Here is a 19,422-nt window from a genome sequence, read left to right on the forward strand (position 1 = left end):
GGCCATCTTGGATTTCGGACCGACCCGAAAAATAACAACATTTGGTCGGGATCATATCAGGATCATTTCAGGCAAGTTTCAGCTCAATAGCACTAGTGGAACTTGAGAAGAAGTTTAAAATGTGTTTTTCAAGATGGCGGCCATCTTGGATTTCGGACCGACCCGAAAAATAACAACACTTGGTCAGGACCATCTCAGGATCATTTCAGACAAGTTTCAGCTTAATAGCACTGGTGGAACTTGAGAAGAAGTTTAAAATGTGTTTTTCAAGATGGCGGCTATGGCGGCCATCTTGGATTTCGGACCGACCCAAAAAATAACAACACTTGGTCAGGACCATCTCAGGATCATTTCTGGCAAGTTTCAGCTCAATAGCACTGGTGGAACACGAGAAGAAGTTTAAGATGTGTTTTCAAAATGGCGGCTATGGCGGCCATCTTGGATTTCGGACCGACCCGAAAAATAACAACACTTGGTCAGGACCATCTCAGGATCATTTCAGGCAAGTTTCAGCTCAATCCCACTGGTGGAACTTGAGAAGAAGTTTGAAATGTGAAAAGTTTACGCACGGCGCACGGCGGACGGCAGACGGCGCACGGCGCACGACGACGGACGAAGCATGATGACTATAGGTCATCCTGACCCTTCGGGTCAGATGACCTAATAAAACGCTAAAATATTTTCATGATAATTATTTTTCAAGGTGTCATATAGTCACTTGAATGTGTTCTGATTTGTGGCACAGAATTACTGCAGGCATTGAAAGACAAGTAAAGGGGTCTAAGAAGATGGCAACTCGATAGCATTTTATATATGATCAGATTAACATTAATTTTGTATTTGGACATACATAAGAATTACTGTATCAGAGTAGTTAGATGTTCAACTCTGATTCCATTCCCAAGAACAAACAAAAACACACAATGTCAGTGTGGCCTGGCTTCATCAGCACATTAAGTGGCGTTATCAAGACAAAATTCAGTTTATATCCATAACTAAATGTGGCACAACTGTCACAATAGGATGCTACTGGCCCAGTATCATTATCCTGGCTCTCGTTGTGATTCAGAACTTGTTTCAAGATTTTAGCACATTTGACCCCTGTGACCTTGAATGGAGGTCAAGGTAAGTCATTTGAACAAACTTGATAGCCCTTCATTGTTGAAAAAAGTCTAAACTTAAATATTCTGTATTCACATACTAAAGTATACACATGTCAATGAAAACTGTATATAAGATACATATACTGACCCATAATACGAGACAAAACTGGTAATGCTGAACTCAGGATGAGCAGAACAACACAGTTGCCTATTATCTGAACCATGGATGTATCATGTGACACAGGTGTAAGTCTTCGGAAGAATGGCAGAGAGTAGAATCCTTCTATAGAGGCAGACATGACATATCTGAGCTGCATTAAGGAAATTAACAAAAACACCAGTTAAATTTTTTCAGTACATGAACTATGATACAACCTATCATTTAAGCAGAATGATAATAAAATCTTGTGGAGTTATGATAAGGATACAAGATAAGAACAATCTCCAGAACAGCACCGACGGAGCCCAGAGCAGACAGGGACGAGATTCCTAACACGGTCTCCTGTAACAAAGAAATATTAAATGCTTTTATATACAAATCTAGCTATAGATAGTCGTAATTATCACTATGTTTATATAGTGTGTAATTATCACTGAACATGTTCATAAGTAGCCTGCAAAATTATTTCATACCCATGAAAAATCTGTTAGTATTTCATGAGAAAATTGATGGATGCTTTAAACATTCATTGTCATGTTTTATGGGGATAAACATACTTTTACATAAAATTGTATAATTCTAACATCTCATTTCCATGGAATGCAAACTGTAACATATAAGATTATAAAATTAAAGGGTCTGGGGTTTTTATCATACTAAACAATGTTTAGTGTGGTATCAATATTTGTTCACAGTCCATGAAACAATCATTGATATGATACTGAACTTTATCCTTTGATAAAACACCAGAAAGACATTTCAATCCTTGTATAAACTATCTATACATAGAGGATAAAAAGAAAAGAATTGTTCGTTTGATAGGCTCTTGTAAAAGCCATCACATGATGTCGGGAATTTGAGTAAATTATTAGTAAACAAATAGCTGAAAAAGTTCAACGAGATGAAGTATCTTTATAAGATTTTTCTCCTTCCACATGGTACCGACATTGTCTCGTGACTGTAAACTGGATTTGCATCTAAAGCGACAGCAGATATTTAAAAGGGTTTACAGGTCTCATACTATACAGAATCATTGAATGGATGAAAAAAATATGGATAATTATGTTACCTTTTCAAACGGTTGTGACAACAATGAAGAATTTGCACGCGAGTTTGCCTAGATGATTGGCCTCAGCAGTAATGTTGCAAAGTGCCATATTTTTGTTCTGTAAAACTTTTATTATCATCATTAAGTTTGTAATTGTTATTAGTATTGTTCTTTTTTCTAGTAAATCATGGATGAAATCAATCACCTAAATGCGTGTTAGTGTTTGTACATGTATTTATACACAAAATGTAAACTGCTTCTAGGTAGGAAATGCACTTGGTAATAGTTGCAGTTATTATGAGGCACCTTAAGGGTATTGTAGTAGGGATAGGCATCAACCAGTACATTCTGGCAACTGATTCAAGTACTCAGGAGCATTGGGAACATGCATGGGTATCTTCATACAAACAGTGTATATTTTGTATATGATTAAACTTAATTATCAGGCATTTATAAATCTTTCATAGACTTCTCCTATGTGTAACAAGAGTTGCAAGAGATGTACATCAAAAATGATTTAGTCCAACTTTTTTCATTGCATGTAAATTATACGTATACACGAAGTCACAAAGAGATCCTGAGTTTATAGTGCAACACATCAATATCTGATATTCACAAGAGGTAATATTATAATCACAGGGATGAGGCGTACATTTCCCCCGACTTATATATATTGACAAGAACCTCCCTGATGTTGTTTATGTAAGTACATATTATATATACATGTACCGTAATTATACCATTCATAATGACCATGAACCAGGACTTTGAGTCAAGTCCTATGCTTATCAGATTATCAAGTTACAGTAAGTTTGTTCTAGTACAGGATTTGTAAAATCCTCTTTTGCGGACTCAAAAACATATAAAGCAATATATATATATAGTACCTAATACAAATAATACAGAATTTACATGTTTTATAAATAATACAGACTTTAAAGTTATATTAATCATCCAAATAAGTGTTTGGCTCTAAAAGTAATAATGTCTTGGTTTTTCCTAATTTTATTTTTCAAAATGGTTTGTCTTAGTGGTAGATATTGAATGTTCTCAGACTACTGTAGAGTGTTAAATATACTCTTCCACTGCATTTGTTGTCCCTTGTACACCTGTCCATTATTTTACAGTACACCATTCCATTTGTCTTAGGTCTCTCTCTATACAGAAACCTCAATCATGCTAAACGATTATATGATAATGTACATGAACAAATAATATTGAAGGTAACTTTAGTTTTTAAACCTTTCTTCATTTTTCAATGATAAATTAGATGGCAGGAATAATAAATAAAATTAGTCTCGTGTATATATGTTCCGGGTATCATAACTATTTTCCACATATAAATAATGTCCGATTCCTGTGGTAAAAATACCTGAATTGTATTTTCTGCATTAGGTGAAAGGAGAGGCGTACCGGTATGTGTGTACATTTTCATGAACACAAATTCCGCTTTGGTTCCCCTTTGTGTGCAACTGTAAATAAATGCGGTGTTTGGTCGAATTCAATCATCAAAACAATAATTCCTCATTGAATCTATCAATTATGGTACACATTACAAGTGTTTGCCACGCCTTTTGTTAAATCAAAATCCAAAGACATAGTTATCAATTAAATCAGATCTACCATGTCATCTCTCTGTTTTTCTATCCTGTGGATTTGTTCACAACAAACCCTGTTCCTGCCAGAGAAGCAACATTTTATTATGGAAAGAAATTTTCTATTTTTAGAACTAGTGACCTTGACCTTTGACCTGTGGACCTGAAAAGCAATCAAAAGCAAGCACTTGTAGTGAGGAGGATCTGTATGAAGTTTGATTTTAATCGGCCTGAGGGAACTTGAGTTATTGCAGAGAAACCTCTGAGCGAAAGCTGCCTACATTGACACCAAAGCCAACATATTGAGATCTATATGTTCCCCACTTTTTGCAGGCAACAAAAAATGCATGCTTGACTAACTTGTCCTCTAAGGAACATACGAAGATTAATGACAAATATCCATTGCCCTTGAACATGGAGAAACTGGGACTGATATTTTGTTTTAATGTTGATTCTGGCTCATCTACTTCGTTTGTAACAGGGCCTTAACGGTCATATATAGCTTTCATTAAAGTTTGCAAGTTTACTTAAAATACAAAATTATGTAAAAATACAAAAACCTCAAAGACATAAAGGAATAGTTAAGGGTCAATAACGTCCTTATCCTCAAAACATCTCCTGTGTTTAAAATTCATCCAAGATTCAAGATTTGTTCATTATAAACTTAAAAAGGAACAATATAGAGCCAATTTTTCTATAAAGACTAAAGAAAACTTTACCCTCTCGTTCGGGAAAGGGGAGGGGGTTGGGAATGTGATGCCCCAGTGTAATGAATTAAATTAATCTTAATAAAGCAACTGAAGACCTTTCCATTTCTAGAGAGTTCTTGATTCTGACATATCTGTAAGCTAATTTGAACCTTTTTGGCCCTGCCCCAAGCCCCTGGGAATGAGCCTGTGTCAATATTAACATATCCTCAAACTGGTATCCTGTCCTAATCATTTCATCTAAGATTGAATAAGACTGAACATAAACAAAAAACCAAAAATATCATTTTCCTATCTAAACAACAGTAAATTCTTACCCCTCCCAAGGGAACACAGTGTCATGCATTTCACACATTTGGTAAAAGACCCTTCCATCTATGAAGAGTATTTGATTCTACCATATCTGGGTCTTGAGAAAGAAGGCACACAATGGACAGATCCTGATTGCAATAGGTCATCCTGACCCTTCGAGTCAGATGAACTTAAAATATATAATACTACGATTTATAAGGATCTCTGCACACAATTTTTGTGTACATGTGCAGTTTATGCCTATTTATATAACAGGTTTCCACCACCTGTTCTGTAGTGTATTGGAATTCTGTCTAGTGTTTTCATCCCCGTAGCTCCAAACAGTGTGTGATGTACTAATTTTATCGAAAAGTGAAGTGAAGTAGCCTTAGGTTGAAATCAATAGAGATTATACTATGATCAATTCACCACTGACTGTAAGTACTTAAGTCTTATATCAGTGGACTGTACAATACATAACACTGTTAATAGTTGATTCTCGAGGATTTGTTATTTACCTTGGCTCCAACAGGAAGGGCTTTGATTCCAACCAGGAGTTCAAAGAAATGGTGAGCCACACTTAACACACACAGTACCTGTAACATATGACAAGATCAACACACATGTATATCCAGAGAAAATCTGACATGAAGACACAAGTAAAAACAGGTATCCTTAGGGGTAACATAATAGTCATCATCAATAGCAACAACATGATCTTAACGATAGTCAACATGGTAGGTATCAAGAATACTGTAAATCAATTATATTTCACATGAGATTTATTTTCACATTAGTATGCAAGGAGAATCCATCGCGAATTAAAATCCTTTGCGATTACTTGTATGAAAATAACACCTTTGCATGGTGTCCAAGCTATTGGTTACTTATATAGGAGTCTTGCAGAGTCAATGACTGTAATATTTTTATTCAGTTTTATTTTGTGATGAACTGTAAACGAGAATAGTTTTTCTCTCTGACCCTGGACAACGATAGACACAGTTTTACAGGTGCAAGATTTTCTTATCTCAATCTAACTACACGTGCTCTAATCAACAATATCAATAATTGCATGTTGTCACGTTAACAATACCATGACGTCACTTCGACAATACATTGACGTCACGTCCACAATTAAATCACGTCATATCATCATTTCCTTGCATTGATGTAACGTCCATATTAGCTAATAAGTCGGTAAACAGAGTGAGAGGTAAATCATAATTCACTCCCATGGAAGCGAGACATGTCACCTCAACCCTCGGTGTTAAATACTTAAAATGCCGAACACTCGACAATTAAGGCTCGTGTTTGATAACTTAGGAACCTTCCCCACTGGTTGTGATTGCTCTGTCTTATTCCAAGGGAATGAAACATTATATTAGTCATTCACCTCTTTTATACAAGTGTAACATGCTCATCAGTTTTTAATTCTTTTTTTTTTTTTTTTTCAAACAAACATTTTATTCACTCAGATTTATAGCAATACACATTACAATATTTGTCCTCTCACAAGAGGGCTCTCACTCGTCATACTTCATTCACACACTGATTTAATTTACTAGTTTCCATATTGTGTACTGTACCTTATATATCTATTGACTAGGCCTAAAAAAAATAAAAATAAAAAATATATTACACGGTTTTTGTGTTGTTTTTTTTTTAAATCCGCTTATCCGACGACCGTATCGTTGTATTACCCGCCATGCTTACATTTCCGGTTTATATTGGGCATGTGGATTGTGTGTGTGCAGTGTAAAATGACTGTAATATTTAAACATTCGTGAAATATGTTTGAAGAAGTAAGATCCCAAAATAAAGTACACATGAAATTAAGTGACTTACAGTTTGGTGTACCTCCAACTTTTAGTTTGGACCACTTGTCAATAACTCCTTAATAGAAGTCCTGTCTCCAAGTGACTCTCTTTGTTAGGGAAAATAGCATTAACAAATGTTTACCGCTGATGGACAGACAAGGTCATTGTGGACTAGTTTTAATACTTACCGTTAAGGCTAACAAAGCAAGGATGACTAAAGGATATCCCAGGTTCCTTCTCAGAGGAGATATCTTTTTTCTTTTTTCTACAACAGAAACATGATGGCTATATATACACAAAATGATGAGATAATAACAAATACATAGAATATATTATGTGTCCTATGGTTGTTAAACTTGCTATGATTTTACATATGGGTACAGACAGTGGAGTTACATTATCAAAGTCCAGAAATGACATACACAACTATGAACTTTTTCAACAAAATTTTGAGGAATCGTAACAATTAAGGGCTAGGAAATTGTGTCTGAGTACCACATCAATGAAAATAATGCAAGAAAGACAGGTATATTTCACTGAAGGTGTTTCACTTTAGATACTGAAAATACAGTACAAACGATTAAGTGTTAACAATGAAGAGCTATAGAGGAAACTCACCTAATTCAGCCTTATCTTTCTCAATCTCTTCCAATTGTTTTTGTAGGGAGTCTGGCGTAGCATGGCCATTTGCTATAGTGCTATGTTGGTGGTGTACTACAATGTAAATAGTGTAGACAACTTTCTATTATCTCAAACTGCATAATAGTCAAAAGCTTCTTTACTCTGGTCATTCAGTACAGCATTAAAACCTTAATTAACAACCTTAATTTAATATGCAACAAAGTCTAATTAACCCCTTTTGGCCCCATAAATATGAACGACAGGATTCAGCACATCATTAACAATTCATGCTTTCAGTATTTAATTAATCGACAGCCACATGCTGATGGTAATGAAATCTTCAAATATTTGTGCTACCATACATCAATAAATTAACATATTTACTGTGAAAATAATGTGTTTCAAACAATCATTAAGATTCTATCCTTATATAAACACATTGGAGGTGCTTACACACCTTATATAGACATACACATTGGAGGTGCTTACACTCCTTATATAGACATACACATTGGAGGTGCTTACACTCCTTATATAGACGTACACTCCTTATATAGACATACACATTGGAGGTGCTTGCATTCTTTGTTACATAGAAATGAATATAAAAGGCACTTACATTCCTTATTTAAACATTTACATCGGAGATGCTTACATTCGGAATCTATTTTTCTGCGTATACTTTCCTCTTGCATTTTTAAAGTGGCAAACTCTTCATCTATATCTCTTAAGAACTGCGAAGAAAAAAAAGTTATTTTCAATGTCAAGCAATTGATATATAAGAATTATTCAGTTTTTCATAAAACTAGAATCCATTAGAGGACAGTGCATGTTTCTTACTCTATAGAATCTGATAGTATAATGATGATGATAGTCCATAATTATATTGTTAGATTCTGTGGCAGATACATAATTTAATGTAAACAAATTTCTGCTTTTGAGATAAAATCACTTTATCTATCATTTATATAATATCAAACAAGAGATCCAAGAAGAACCTTGGCACCCACAAATGAATGATCTTTATTGGTTCTATATAAGACCGCTGTTTTCTGTACTATATTTGATAACAATGGGAACAAATCCATGTATATGAAATCTAATAGAGATCCATGAAGAACTTCCTGTGAATTAGAGATAGCAATGTTAAAATTTAACTGTAAGCCATTATGTTTTCTGGATCAGACTCAAAATCAAATGGGTACAACTAGGGACCAAATGCAAGTGGAACCTACGTGTGAAGTTGAGAAAAATCCTTCCAGTATTTCTAAAGAAATTGCAATAACAAATTTCAAATGTAAAAATCAAAGATGGCCATGCACATGGTGGCAATTTTGTTTTCTGGATCAGTCTCCAAATTAAATGGGCACAACTAGGGACGAAGGGGAACATACCTGTGAAGTTTCAGAAAACTCTCAAAAATAGTGATAACAAACTTCTTTCGTCAAAATCAAAGATGGTCACCAGGTGGCCATTTTGATTATTTGGACCAGATTCAAAATAAATTGGCACAACAAGGGACCAATGGGATTCTACCTGTAAAGTTTGAGAGAAATTATCCCAATACTTCTTAAGAAATAGCAATAACAAGGATTGTTTACGGACGGCATATAATGGACCAGAGACGTAGGGTGATTTGAATAACCTACCATCGGATGGTGGTGGGCTATAAATATACTAAGATGTAGAATTGGAAATACATTTAAAGATTTCAAGGTGTCTGACCTTAAATCTTATGTCAGATTCTGAAAGTAGAATGCCTATACTCTCTGTTAATGACTTTATATGCGAGAAACTTGTCAAGGTCTTATATTTCACATTTTCGAGATACTTCACACTTATCCAGTTTAAATTCATGTTACACTTATCCAAAAAGTTCCAATTTTTTTTTCAGAAATCAAACCGTTAATGCTGTATATAATTCCAGGTATACGTACCTTTGGTTTAACAACAAGTTTACCCATCACAGTAAACATTCGTGCAAATCCCACAGGTGTACATACTGTAACATAAATCAACATCAGTGCATTATGGTAATTAAGACAAAAGCCTGAGAGCCACTTCAGATCTCAACCTATTTCCTTTAAATATATTAGAATGTTGGGATACTTCATAGTTTCCAAATCTGGAATCCCTTTCTGACACCAAGTTACAGAAAAATTATCATTAATATAGGCTCATAAACCTGATGATTATTTTCATCACTTCAGGTTTCATATTTTCAACAAAGCATTCCAAAGAGCACTGTTAAAGTCGTTGATCATTTGTACAGAAATGTAGAGAAGATTCATGCTAGAGAATTCATGTTTCATACAATATCAGTAGGATATCTAGCATAGGCTATATAATTTGGATATACATCTCAACAAACCCATTAAAAATCTTTGTTCAGGATAACACCATTCCGGTATCGGATTTCATTGATAAGGGAACATATAGCTAGTTGATTACAGAAATTGATAAGAATTAAAAGACAATAAATAGGATTCAGTGACTGTTCATGAATTTTGATAATCTTGGTAAATGTGATAAAAATTTTCTTAAATTGTTTCTTTCACATATGGGATTACCCTGGTTATAGAAAAACAAAAACTTTAAGGATACTTACAAAGTAAAACAATAACACCAGTAAATGATATAATTGCGTAAATATATGGCAAATAGAAGTTCCAAACATCGGATAAGAGATCTAGAAAGAAAAGAACACAAAATTAATATAGGTACAAATTTAATACTCTGGTGCAGTGTGAAAAGCAATATTCTGCTGCATTTAAATTTTAATATCTTGTATTCTAATATATTAATATTTGTCAGAGAAAAAAACAACACAATACACTGACTATGTTATATCAGTAGTACATACTTTAGCGGCTATGTTATTTTAGCATCACACTAATTACGAATGCTCTAATTGTAGTAGTTTCTCTACATTGTTTTCTATGACAAGTTTTGATGGTGCTCTGCTTCATCATTTCACTAATCTGTTTTAATGAGGTTTTGCAATAAATTTTGAGTGAACTTAAATAAGTGGATACATAGTAATATTTTTTTATTCTCTAATTTTTACTTTCAGTGACTGACAGGACCAGCTGACAAGGAATGTACACATCAAGTTCAATTCAATATCAACTTCAACTCACCAATATATCTCTGTTTTTTGTGGACGTCATCGTCAAAACAGGCCGACACTACCCACACACAACCCACAATAACAAAGATGAGAAGAACGAGAACGATGATGGATTCGTAGACACGTGCTCTAACACCCTGTAAAAACAATAGTCATTTATCAGGTATCATCTCCAGTATCACTCTGAACATTCTGTATTCCTTTTGCATGTAAAAGATTTTCTTTTGGTCTGTATTTCGTACATTACACTGGTATTTAAACAAAGCATTGTTCTACATCTACAGCCATTTTATAACCATATTAATTAATCAAATACACGATATTCAGTTTTAGCCACCTCGTGATCCAGTAGGCCATAATTATGTGCCATTTTCAACCTCTAGCATCCTGGAAGTAGATATATCAAATTATCAGACTTGTTTAAATAATTTTCATATGATATATCACTATGCAAGATCCTCAGTCTGATATATACTTTAATCTTAGCTCTTCAATAAATGCAGTAAGATATTATAAATGTGATATGATAATAAAGGTTTTGGAAGGAGAGTGTTATTAAGATAAAAACTACATTCATAGAGAAGATCTCAGTGAAATCATCTTACCTTCTTATACCCTACAAAACCTTCAATCTTACCTTCTTATACCCTACAAAACCTTCAATCTCACCTTCTTATACCCTACAAAACCTTCAATCTCACCTTCTCATACCCTACAAAACCTTCAATCTCACCTTCTCATACCCTACAAAACCTTCAATCTTACCTTCTCATACCCTACAAAACCTTCAATCTTACCTTCTCATACCCTACAAAACCTTCAATCTTACCTTCTCATACCCTACAAAACCTTCAATCTTACCTTCTCATACCCTACAAAACCTTCAATCTCACCTTCTCATACCCTACAAAACCTTCAATCTCACCTTCTTATACCCTACAAAACCTTCAATCTTACCTTCTCATACCCTACAAAACCTTCAATCTTACCTTCTCATACCCTACAAAACCTTCAATCTTACCTTCTCATACCCTACAAAACCTTCAATCTTACCTTTCTACAGACCCTACAAAACCTTCCAATCTTACCTTCTCCATACCCTACACAAACCCTTCAATCTTACCTTCTCATCAACCCTACAAAACCTTCAATCTTACCTTCTTATATCCCCTACAAAACCTTCAATCTGTCCCTTCTTATGACCCACAAAACCTTCAATCCTCAACATTCTTAATACCCTACAAAACCTTCAATCTTACCATTCTTATACCCTACAAACCTTCAATCTATACCTTCTCATAACCCTAAAAAACCTTCAATCTTACCTTCTTATACCCTACAAAACCTTCAATCTTACCTTCTTATACCCTACAAAACCTTCAATCTTACCTTCTTATACCCTACAAAACCTTCAATCTTACCTTCTTATACCCTACAAAACCTTCAATCTTACCTTCTTATACCCTACAAAACCTTCAATCTTACCTTCTTATACCCTACAAAACCTTCAGACTCTGTGAAGAAGTAGGCAAATGGCATGAAGAAAAACAATGAAACATTGGACATTGCAAACTGCATATTCCATAATCCTGGAAAGAAACAAAAGAATATTGAGTACATCAGATACCACTTCCAATTCAAGGTTTCAAAGTATGTATGGAAATATAACAAGTCATTATTGAAAACCAAATATAATAATAATGTACACTGTAACATACATGTATGATCGGTAGCATTATGATACATTTTATTATATACATAACATTTCACATTTTCTATTGCAATCAATGAAACATTATTCTCCTTTGAAGAGATTTGCTTAGAAAATTACGAAATCTTAAAATAATGTGAAGAATTTGCAAAACAAGTTTCCATACTGTATAAGGAATATCAAGCACATTTATTGTCAATGAAATCAGATGTAACCGGTAAATCAGATAAAAGACAAGGTGGAACACAACATGTTACACTATAACAACAAATGACATATACCTGTGTTAGTATGTTGTAAACTAATGTTAACTAGACTGACAGTACTGTGTGGAAACAATACACTTATTAAGTAAGCAACATTAAGATGTCAGGATAGATATGAATAAGAACAAACCATGGATGAGGGAGCTGTTGAGCCACTTGACGTAATAACTTTTTGGATAGTGGTGCAGCACTTCATTTGATATGATAGATATGGGTAGTAGAAGGACAGCACCAACCGATACAGACAGTGTGAATGTACACAGCCATAACCTGGAATAGGGAACAAATAGTCTGAAGCATGGACATGTAGAGGGTATGTACATGTAGTCTGAAACATGGACATATACAGGGTGTATATATGTAGTCTGAAACATAGAGATCCTTGTAGTCTGAAACATGGACATATACAGGGTGTATATATACATGTAGTCTGAAACATGGACATATACAGGGTGTATACATGTAGTCTGAAACATGGACATATACAGGGTGTATACATGTAGTCTGAAACATGGACATATACAGGGTGTATATACCGTATTTGACCTAATAAGGGCGCCTCTACCTTTTTTCAAGGAAATAAATCTTTGACTGAGTGTCAAAATGGTGTTCAAAAGTAATAATTCATGTGAAATATTTTGCTACTTTATGTGTTCAATTTTCTTCAGCAAATTAAGTAACTGGAACACATGTTTTCGCCACATTTTGTGTATTCCTACAGGCTACAGATGACATGTCAGTGCAAAGAGCACCCAAAACTAAACACATATACAAATAATAACTTACCATCTTTATTTGAAGGTAAAGTAAAGACTTCATTCTTGTTGATAAATAACTTTTGTTCAGAACAAAAAGCTAGTAAATGACATTGTAAATCAGTTATTAGGTCAAAGAAAACGATGTCTGATATGATCTGGGAAATCACCTGTTTCTATAAATAGAACACAAAAGAGTTCCATTTGAACATAAATGGTGGAACACACGTTCTCTGGTCTAAAGATCAGCTGGCATGGTTTACAAGTTTACAGGAGTATTCAAGTGGTGTTAAAGCTTAATATATGATAATGATTAGATATCTTCATCTGGAATATTTTTATGACTGAATATTTTACCGTTTCCACAACCTTGGGTATTCTGCTATAAGGTATAGTCTGTTTCATAAAACTTCAGAATAACTTATCTTAATAAGGGCGCCCCCACTGTCAATTATCCGCGCCCTGCGCCCTTATTAGGTCAAATACGGTATGTAGTCTGAAACATGGACATATACAGGGTGTATATATGTAGTCTAAAACATGGACATATACAGGGTGTATATACCGTATTTGACCTAATAAGGGCGCCTGCCCTAATAAGAGCGCCCCTGCCTTTTTTCAAGGAAATAAATCTTTGACTGAGTGTCAAAATGGTATTCAAAAGTAATAATGCATATGAAAAGTTTTGCGACTTTATGTGTTCAATTTTCTTCAGCAAATTAAGTAATTGGAACAAGTTTTCGCCACATTTTTTCTATTCCTACAGATGACATGTCAGTGCAAAGAGCACCCGAAACTAAACACACATACAAATAATAACTTACCATCTTTATTTGAAGATAAAGTAAAAGACTTCATTCTTGTTGATAAATAACTTTTGTTCAGAACAAAAAGCTAGTAAATGACATTGTAAATCAATTATTAGGTCAAAGAAAACGATGTCTGATATGATCTGGGAAATCACCTGTATCTATAAATAGAACACAAAAGAGTTCCATTTGAACATAAATGGTGGAACACACGTTCTCTGGTCTAAAGATCAGCTGGCATGGTTTACAAGTTTACAGGAGTATTCAAGTGGTGTTAAAGCTTAATATATGATAATGATTAGATATCTTCATCTGGAATATTTTTATGACTGAATATTTTACCGTTTCCACAACCTTGGGTATTCTGCTATAAGGTACCTTCCTGTTTCATAAAACTTCAGAATAACTTATCTTAATAAGGGCGCCCCCACTGTCAATTAACCGCGCCCTGCGCCCTTATTAGGTCAAATACGGTATGTAGTCTGAAACATGGACATATACAGGGTGTATATATGTAGTCTAAAACATGGACATATACAGGGTGTATATACCGTATTTGACCTAATAAGGGCGCCTGCCCTAATAAGAGCGCCCCTGCCTTTTTTCAAGGAAATAAATCTTTGACTGAGTGTCAAAATGGTATTCAAAAGTAATAATGCATATGAAAAGTTTTGCGACTTTATGTGTTCAATTTTCTTCAGCAAATTAAGTAATTGGAACAAGTTTTCGCCACATTTTTTCTATTCCTACAGATGACATGTCAGTGCAAAGAGCACCCGAAACTAAACACACATACAAATAATAACTTACCATCTTTATTTGAAGATAAAGTAAAAGACTTCATTCTTGTTGATAAATAACTTTTGTTCAGAACAGAAAGCTTGTAAAAGACATTGTAAATCAATTATTAGGTCAAAGAAAACGATGTCCGATATGATCTGGGGAATCACCTGTATCTATAAATATGTAACGGAAAGCGAAAGTAGGTCTTTTGGCGGGAAATAGAAAACGAAACTAGACCTCGTCGGGCAGAAGCTTCAACGTTACGTCCCAGTAAAACATGTAAAAGACTTAGATATCTGTAATCACGTGATACGTTCGTTAGTATAAATACAGGTGAGCTGAGCTGCTCGGGTCCCATTCTGATTCTGATTTCGACGAGTGAAGATCAGGGAACACTAGTAACGTTATACTATAGAATTGCATAGCATTACCATTTACATAGGAAACAGTGTGGGCCTGAATAAGGCTGGAATACTAACACACGGTTGGGTTAGCGGATTGACAGGGTTACGGTACTGTACTTGTATTATCACAGCGGTGATAAGGAGCCTGACAGTTGACTGTTGGCAGTGCACTGTTGGTAGGTTAGTGTACAGGTAACTCTGGGAGGCTGACCGACGTATAGCTAGCGGTCGGGTTGTTGTGTATACAGGAGCTCGCTGCAAACAGCAGTGAGAACGGCGGTCTGACGGACTGGTGCTGTATGCGTGGTTAACATATACACAGGCTCTAGCAGAGTGCGTATTGCAGCGGTTTTACTAGTAACGCGGTAGCGGCATTCAGAATCCCTGTTGTTAGTAGTATAGATAATTACGTAGTGGTCAGACAACCACTGGATACAAGCATACTCATTGTTTTTACGCCCGGGCGGCGTTACGCTCTTATAGCAGAACACATATATGTATATATTGTACTTAGGGTAATATGTAGTAAATATCTCGAATCCCAAGACGTGACTTGGTAACGAACCCCTTACACGTCACAAGATTTTGGTGGCAGCGGTGGGGATCCGATAATCTATGTATTTTTTTCCCTTGGCTTTAGATAAAAGCTGTACTTTATATATACTAACAGTGTTTTGCTGTATTGCTAACTATTGTTAAAATGGCTGAAGGAGGGTACGATAGTAAAGCTGTTGAGGCTGAGATAGAGAAACTTCGTGGGGAGCTTTCTCAAATACTGGATAGCGGTGTAGCAACCAACACAGCGCTCACTACTTCTACACCTTATGGCCCCCGGACCGGAGATGGGTGTAGACAGGAGATGGATAACTCGGGCAGTGGTCAGAAGGACTATACCGACTATTATAGTAGCCCGAATTTCGGAAATTACGATAAGGATGGAGCGCGTGCTGGCCAGTATGATACGGAAATGTATCAAGGAGTTGGTCCTGCACCACAGGATGGCTATCGTAATAACAGCCCTAGCACGGGTTATCGTGTAGAGCAGTGCACGGATACCGGGAGAAAAACTGTTAATATAAAACCCGCGACGAACGATGGCTCCGGCTCATGGCGCGATTACCAGTCACATTTTGAGGCGTGTGCCAGTATTAACCAATGGACTATGGAACAGAAAGGATTGTTCTTGGCAGTATCATTGAGAGGACAAGCACAGGGAGTACTGGGTAATTTACCTGATGACCGGCAGCAACATTACTCTGTCCTGATTAAGTCTCTAGAGGACAGATTTGCGCCACCTCACCAGACGGAATTGTACCGTGCCCGATTACGGTCAAAAAGACAAAAAGCTGGGGAAACGTTGCCAGAGTTAGGACAGACAATACGCAGATTAACGACACTTGCGTATTCTACAGCACCAGCGGATGTGGTTGAAACACTGGCCAAAGAGCAGTTTATTGATGCTTTAAGTGACGGGGATTCGCGTGCCAGACATCAAGCAACTGCTGGAACGATCAAAGACTCATTTAAGCGCAGAGGAAACAAGTCAGGCGGAGGAATTATTATTCCGGTACAGAGGTGTTTTTGCCGCCACAAACGCTGACTTCGGACGTACTGACAAAGTCAAACACCAAATAGACACAGGTATCGCGCGGCCTCTCAAACAACCAATGAGGCGCATTCCTGTGCATCAGTCAGAGGAAGTAGACAAACATGTAGAGGATATGTTGGAAAAGGGAGTCATTGAACACTCAACCAGCCCATGGTCCTCTGGTGTGGTATTGGTCAAAAAGAAAGATGGAACCACTCGTTTCAGCGTCGACTATCGTCGCCTTAACGATGTGACTGTTAAGGACGCATATCTGCTGCCGCGGATTGACGACTCGCTTGATAAGTTAGCAGGTTGCCATTGGTTCTCTACGCTGGATCTTTGCTCAGGCTATTGGCAGGTTGCAATGGACCCTAGAGATAAGCCAAAAACAGCATTTACCACCAGAAAGGGCTTGTTTCAATTTCGGGTGATGCCTTTTGGCTTATGCTGCGCACCAGCCACGTTTGAAAGGCTGATGGAATCTGTCTTGGCCGGGTTACAATGGGACATATGTCTGGTTTATTTAGACGATGTGATTGTTTTAGGTAAAACATTCAATGAGATGCTGTTGAACCTTGAGAGAGTGTTTGATAGATTTCAGGCAGCAGGGTTAAAGTTGAAAACCAAGAAGTGTCATCTGTTTGCCAAACGGGTTGAGTTTCTTGGCCACATAATTTCCGACAAGGGGGTAGAGACAGACCCCAAGAAAACAGAGATTGTGAAGAAATGGCCAGAACCCTCAAGTGTAACGGAGCTTCGGTCATTTCTGGGCCTGTGCAGTTACTATAGAAGGTTTATTGAAAACTTTGCGGGTATTGCCAAATGCTTGCATAAGCTCACTGAGAAGGGCAAGGCGTTTGACTGGAGCAAGGAATGCCAAGACGCCTTTGATACCTTGAAGAACAGATTGGTGACAGCTCCGATTCTTGCACATCCACACTTTGACAAAGAATTTATTCTGGATACTGATGCCAGTAACAATGCTCTGGGAGCCGTATTGTCGCAGCGTGTTGATGGTAAGGAAATGGTCCTTGCATACGCCAGCCGCACATTGACCAAGAGCGAGAGACGGTACTGCGTCACAAGGAAAGAGCTTTTGGCAGTAGTACACTTCGTGAAGTATTTCAGACACTATCTGTACGGTCGAACATTCCTTGTGCGCACGGACCATAGCTCTTTACGGTGGCTGCTTAACTTCAAAGATCCGGAGGGCCAACTTGCCCGATGGCTAGAAGTGTTGAGCACCTACGACATGAGAATCGAACATCGACGTGGAGTCCATCATGGCAATGCTGACGCCCTTAGCCGTATCCCATGCAAGCAGTGTGGGTATCGTTCCGATTGGGAGGAACAGTCCCGGGGTGTCGTAAACACCGCAGTAGCTGCCAGCAGCAAGAACATTGGACCTCAGTCATCAGAAACATCTTCCATCATACAACAGCGACAGGCATCCGACAAAGACCTGTGTGTTGTAATAGAATGGCTTAAAGATGGCAAGAAACCATCCTTTGAGGATATCCAGAATCAGAACTTCGTGATCAAATCCCTGTGGTCACAATGGAATCAGCTCGTATTGGATAAAGGTGTTTTATACAGAAGATGGGTCTCAGACAAATCCAATACAACGTTACAAGCGGTAGTACCGCTTGGTGAGAGAAGGGACATACTTCAACAATACCATGACGGTAGAACGGCAGGGCATTTGGGAGTTCGTAAGACTCTCTGTAAGATAAGGCAGGGGTATTACTGGCCCGGTCTGCAAGGGGATACTAGGAGGTATGTTGCCGGTTGTGAAATTTGCACCAGGCGCAAAAATCCAGTTTGGAAGAATAGAGCGCCAATGCAAATAGTCCAGTCAGGCTTTCCGATGGAGCGTATAGCCGTTGACATACTGACTGACTTACCTGAAACAGAAAACGGCAACCGACATGTGCTAGTAGTTGGTGACTACTGTACGAAATGGATGGAATGTTTCGCAATGCCTAACATGGAGACAACCACTATTGCGACTCTGATAGTGGAAGAGGTCATATCAAGGTTCGGCATACCATACGCGATCCATTCTGACCAGGGCGCTCAGTTTGAGAGCAGGTTATTTGCAGAGATGTGCCAACTCCTTGGTACGAGAAAAACACGTACTTCACCGTATCATCCCCAGAGTGATGGTATGGTGGAAAGGTTCAACAAAACCTTGGTGACAATGCTTAGTGCATTTGTCAACGAGCATCACACAGACTGGGATGAAATGCTGCCGTACGTGACCATGGCATATCGCTCGGTGGAACAAGAAACCACGGGTTGCACTCCAAATTACCTGATGTTGGGGCGAGAGGTAACAACACCACTCGACATACAATATGAGATGCCAGTAGACGACAAATCCATACCTCAGAATGAATGGGTGTGGACACTTCAAGAACGCATGGAAGAGGCACATCGTTTTGTGAGGTTGCATACCGATGGCGAAATGAGGAGGCAGAAGAAATACCATGACCAAAAGGCTTACTGGAACCAGTACAAGCCAAATGACAGTGTTTTTGTCTTCTTTCCAAGAGTCAAACCAGGCAAATCTAGGAAGCTAACGTCCATGTGGCAGGGACCATTCAAGGTGATGGGGAAATGCACAGACGTTAC

At 37.2% G+C, this 19,422-nt stretch overlaps 1 protein-coding gene across 2 annotated transcripts in view; it reads right to left on the reverse strand.

Moving 5' to 3' along the window:
• LOC117318313 (limb region 1 protein homolog) overlaps positions 1-19,422 on the reverse strand; it is a 36,455-nt gene that overhangs the window by 3,465 nt on the left and 13,568 nt on the right. Inside the window, exons 4-14 of one of the 2 annotated variants that reach the window (XM_033873321.1) lie at positions 12,580-12,719; positions 11,958-12,061; positions 10,483-10,609; positions 9,951-10,031; positions 9,280-9,344; positions 7,998-8,076; positions 7,340-7,435; positions 6,910-6,986; positions 5,423-5,500; positions 1,532-1,605; positions 1,252-1,409 (exon numbers count right to left, since the gene is read on the reverse strand). In XM_033873321.1, coding sequence (XP_033729212.1) covers positions 1,252-1,409; positions 1,532-1,605; positions 5,423-5,500; positions 6,910-6,986; positions 7,340-7,435; positions 7,998-8,076; positions 9,280-9,344; positions 9,951-10,031; positions 10,483-10,609; positions 11,958-12,061; positions 12,580-12,719 — 1,079 coding nt within the window. Of the gene's footprint in view, positions 1-1,251; positions 1,410-1,531; positions 1,606-5,422; positions 5,501-6,909; positions 6,987-7,339; positions 7,436-7,961; positions 8,077-9,279; positions 9,345-9,950; positions 10,032-10,482; positions 10,610-11,957; positions 12,062-12,579; positions 12,720-19,422 lie in introns of both variants that reach the window. The other variant, XM_033873314.1, reaches the window with a different exon arrangement.

This window comes from Pecten maximus, chromosome 2 (assembly GCF_902652985.1).
Source record: "Pecten maximus chromosome 2, xPecMax1.1, whole genome shotgun sequence".
NCBI classification, from domain to species: Eukaryota; Metazoa; Mollusca; class Bivalvia; order Pectinida; family Pectinidae; genus Pecten; species Pecten maximus.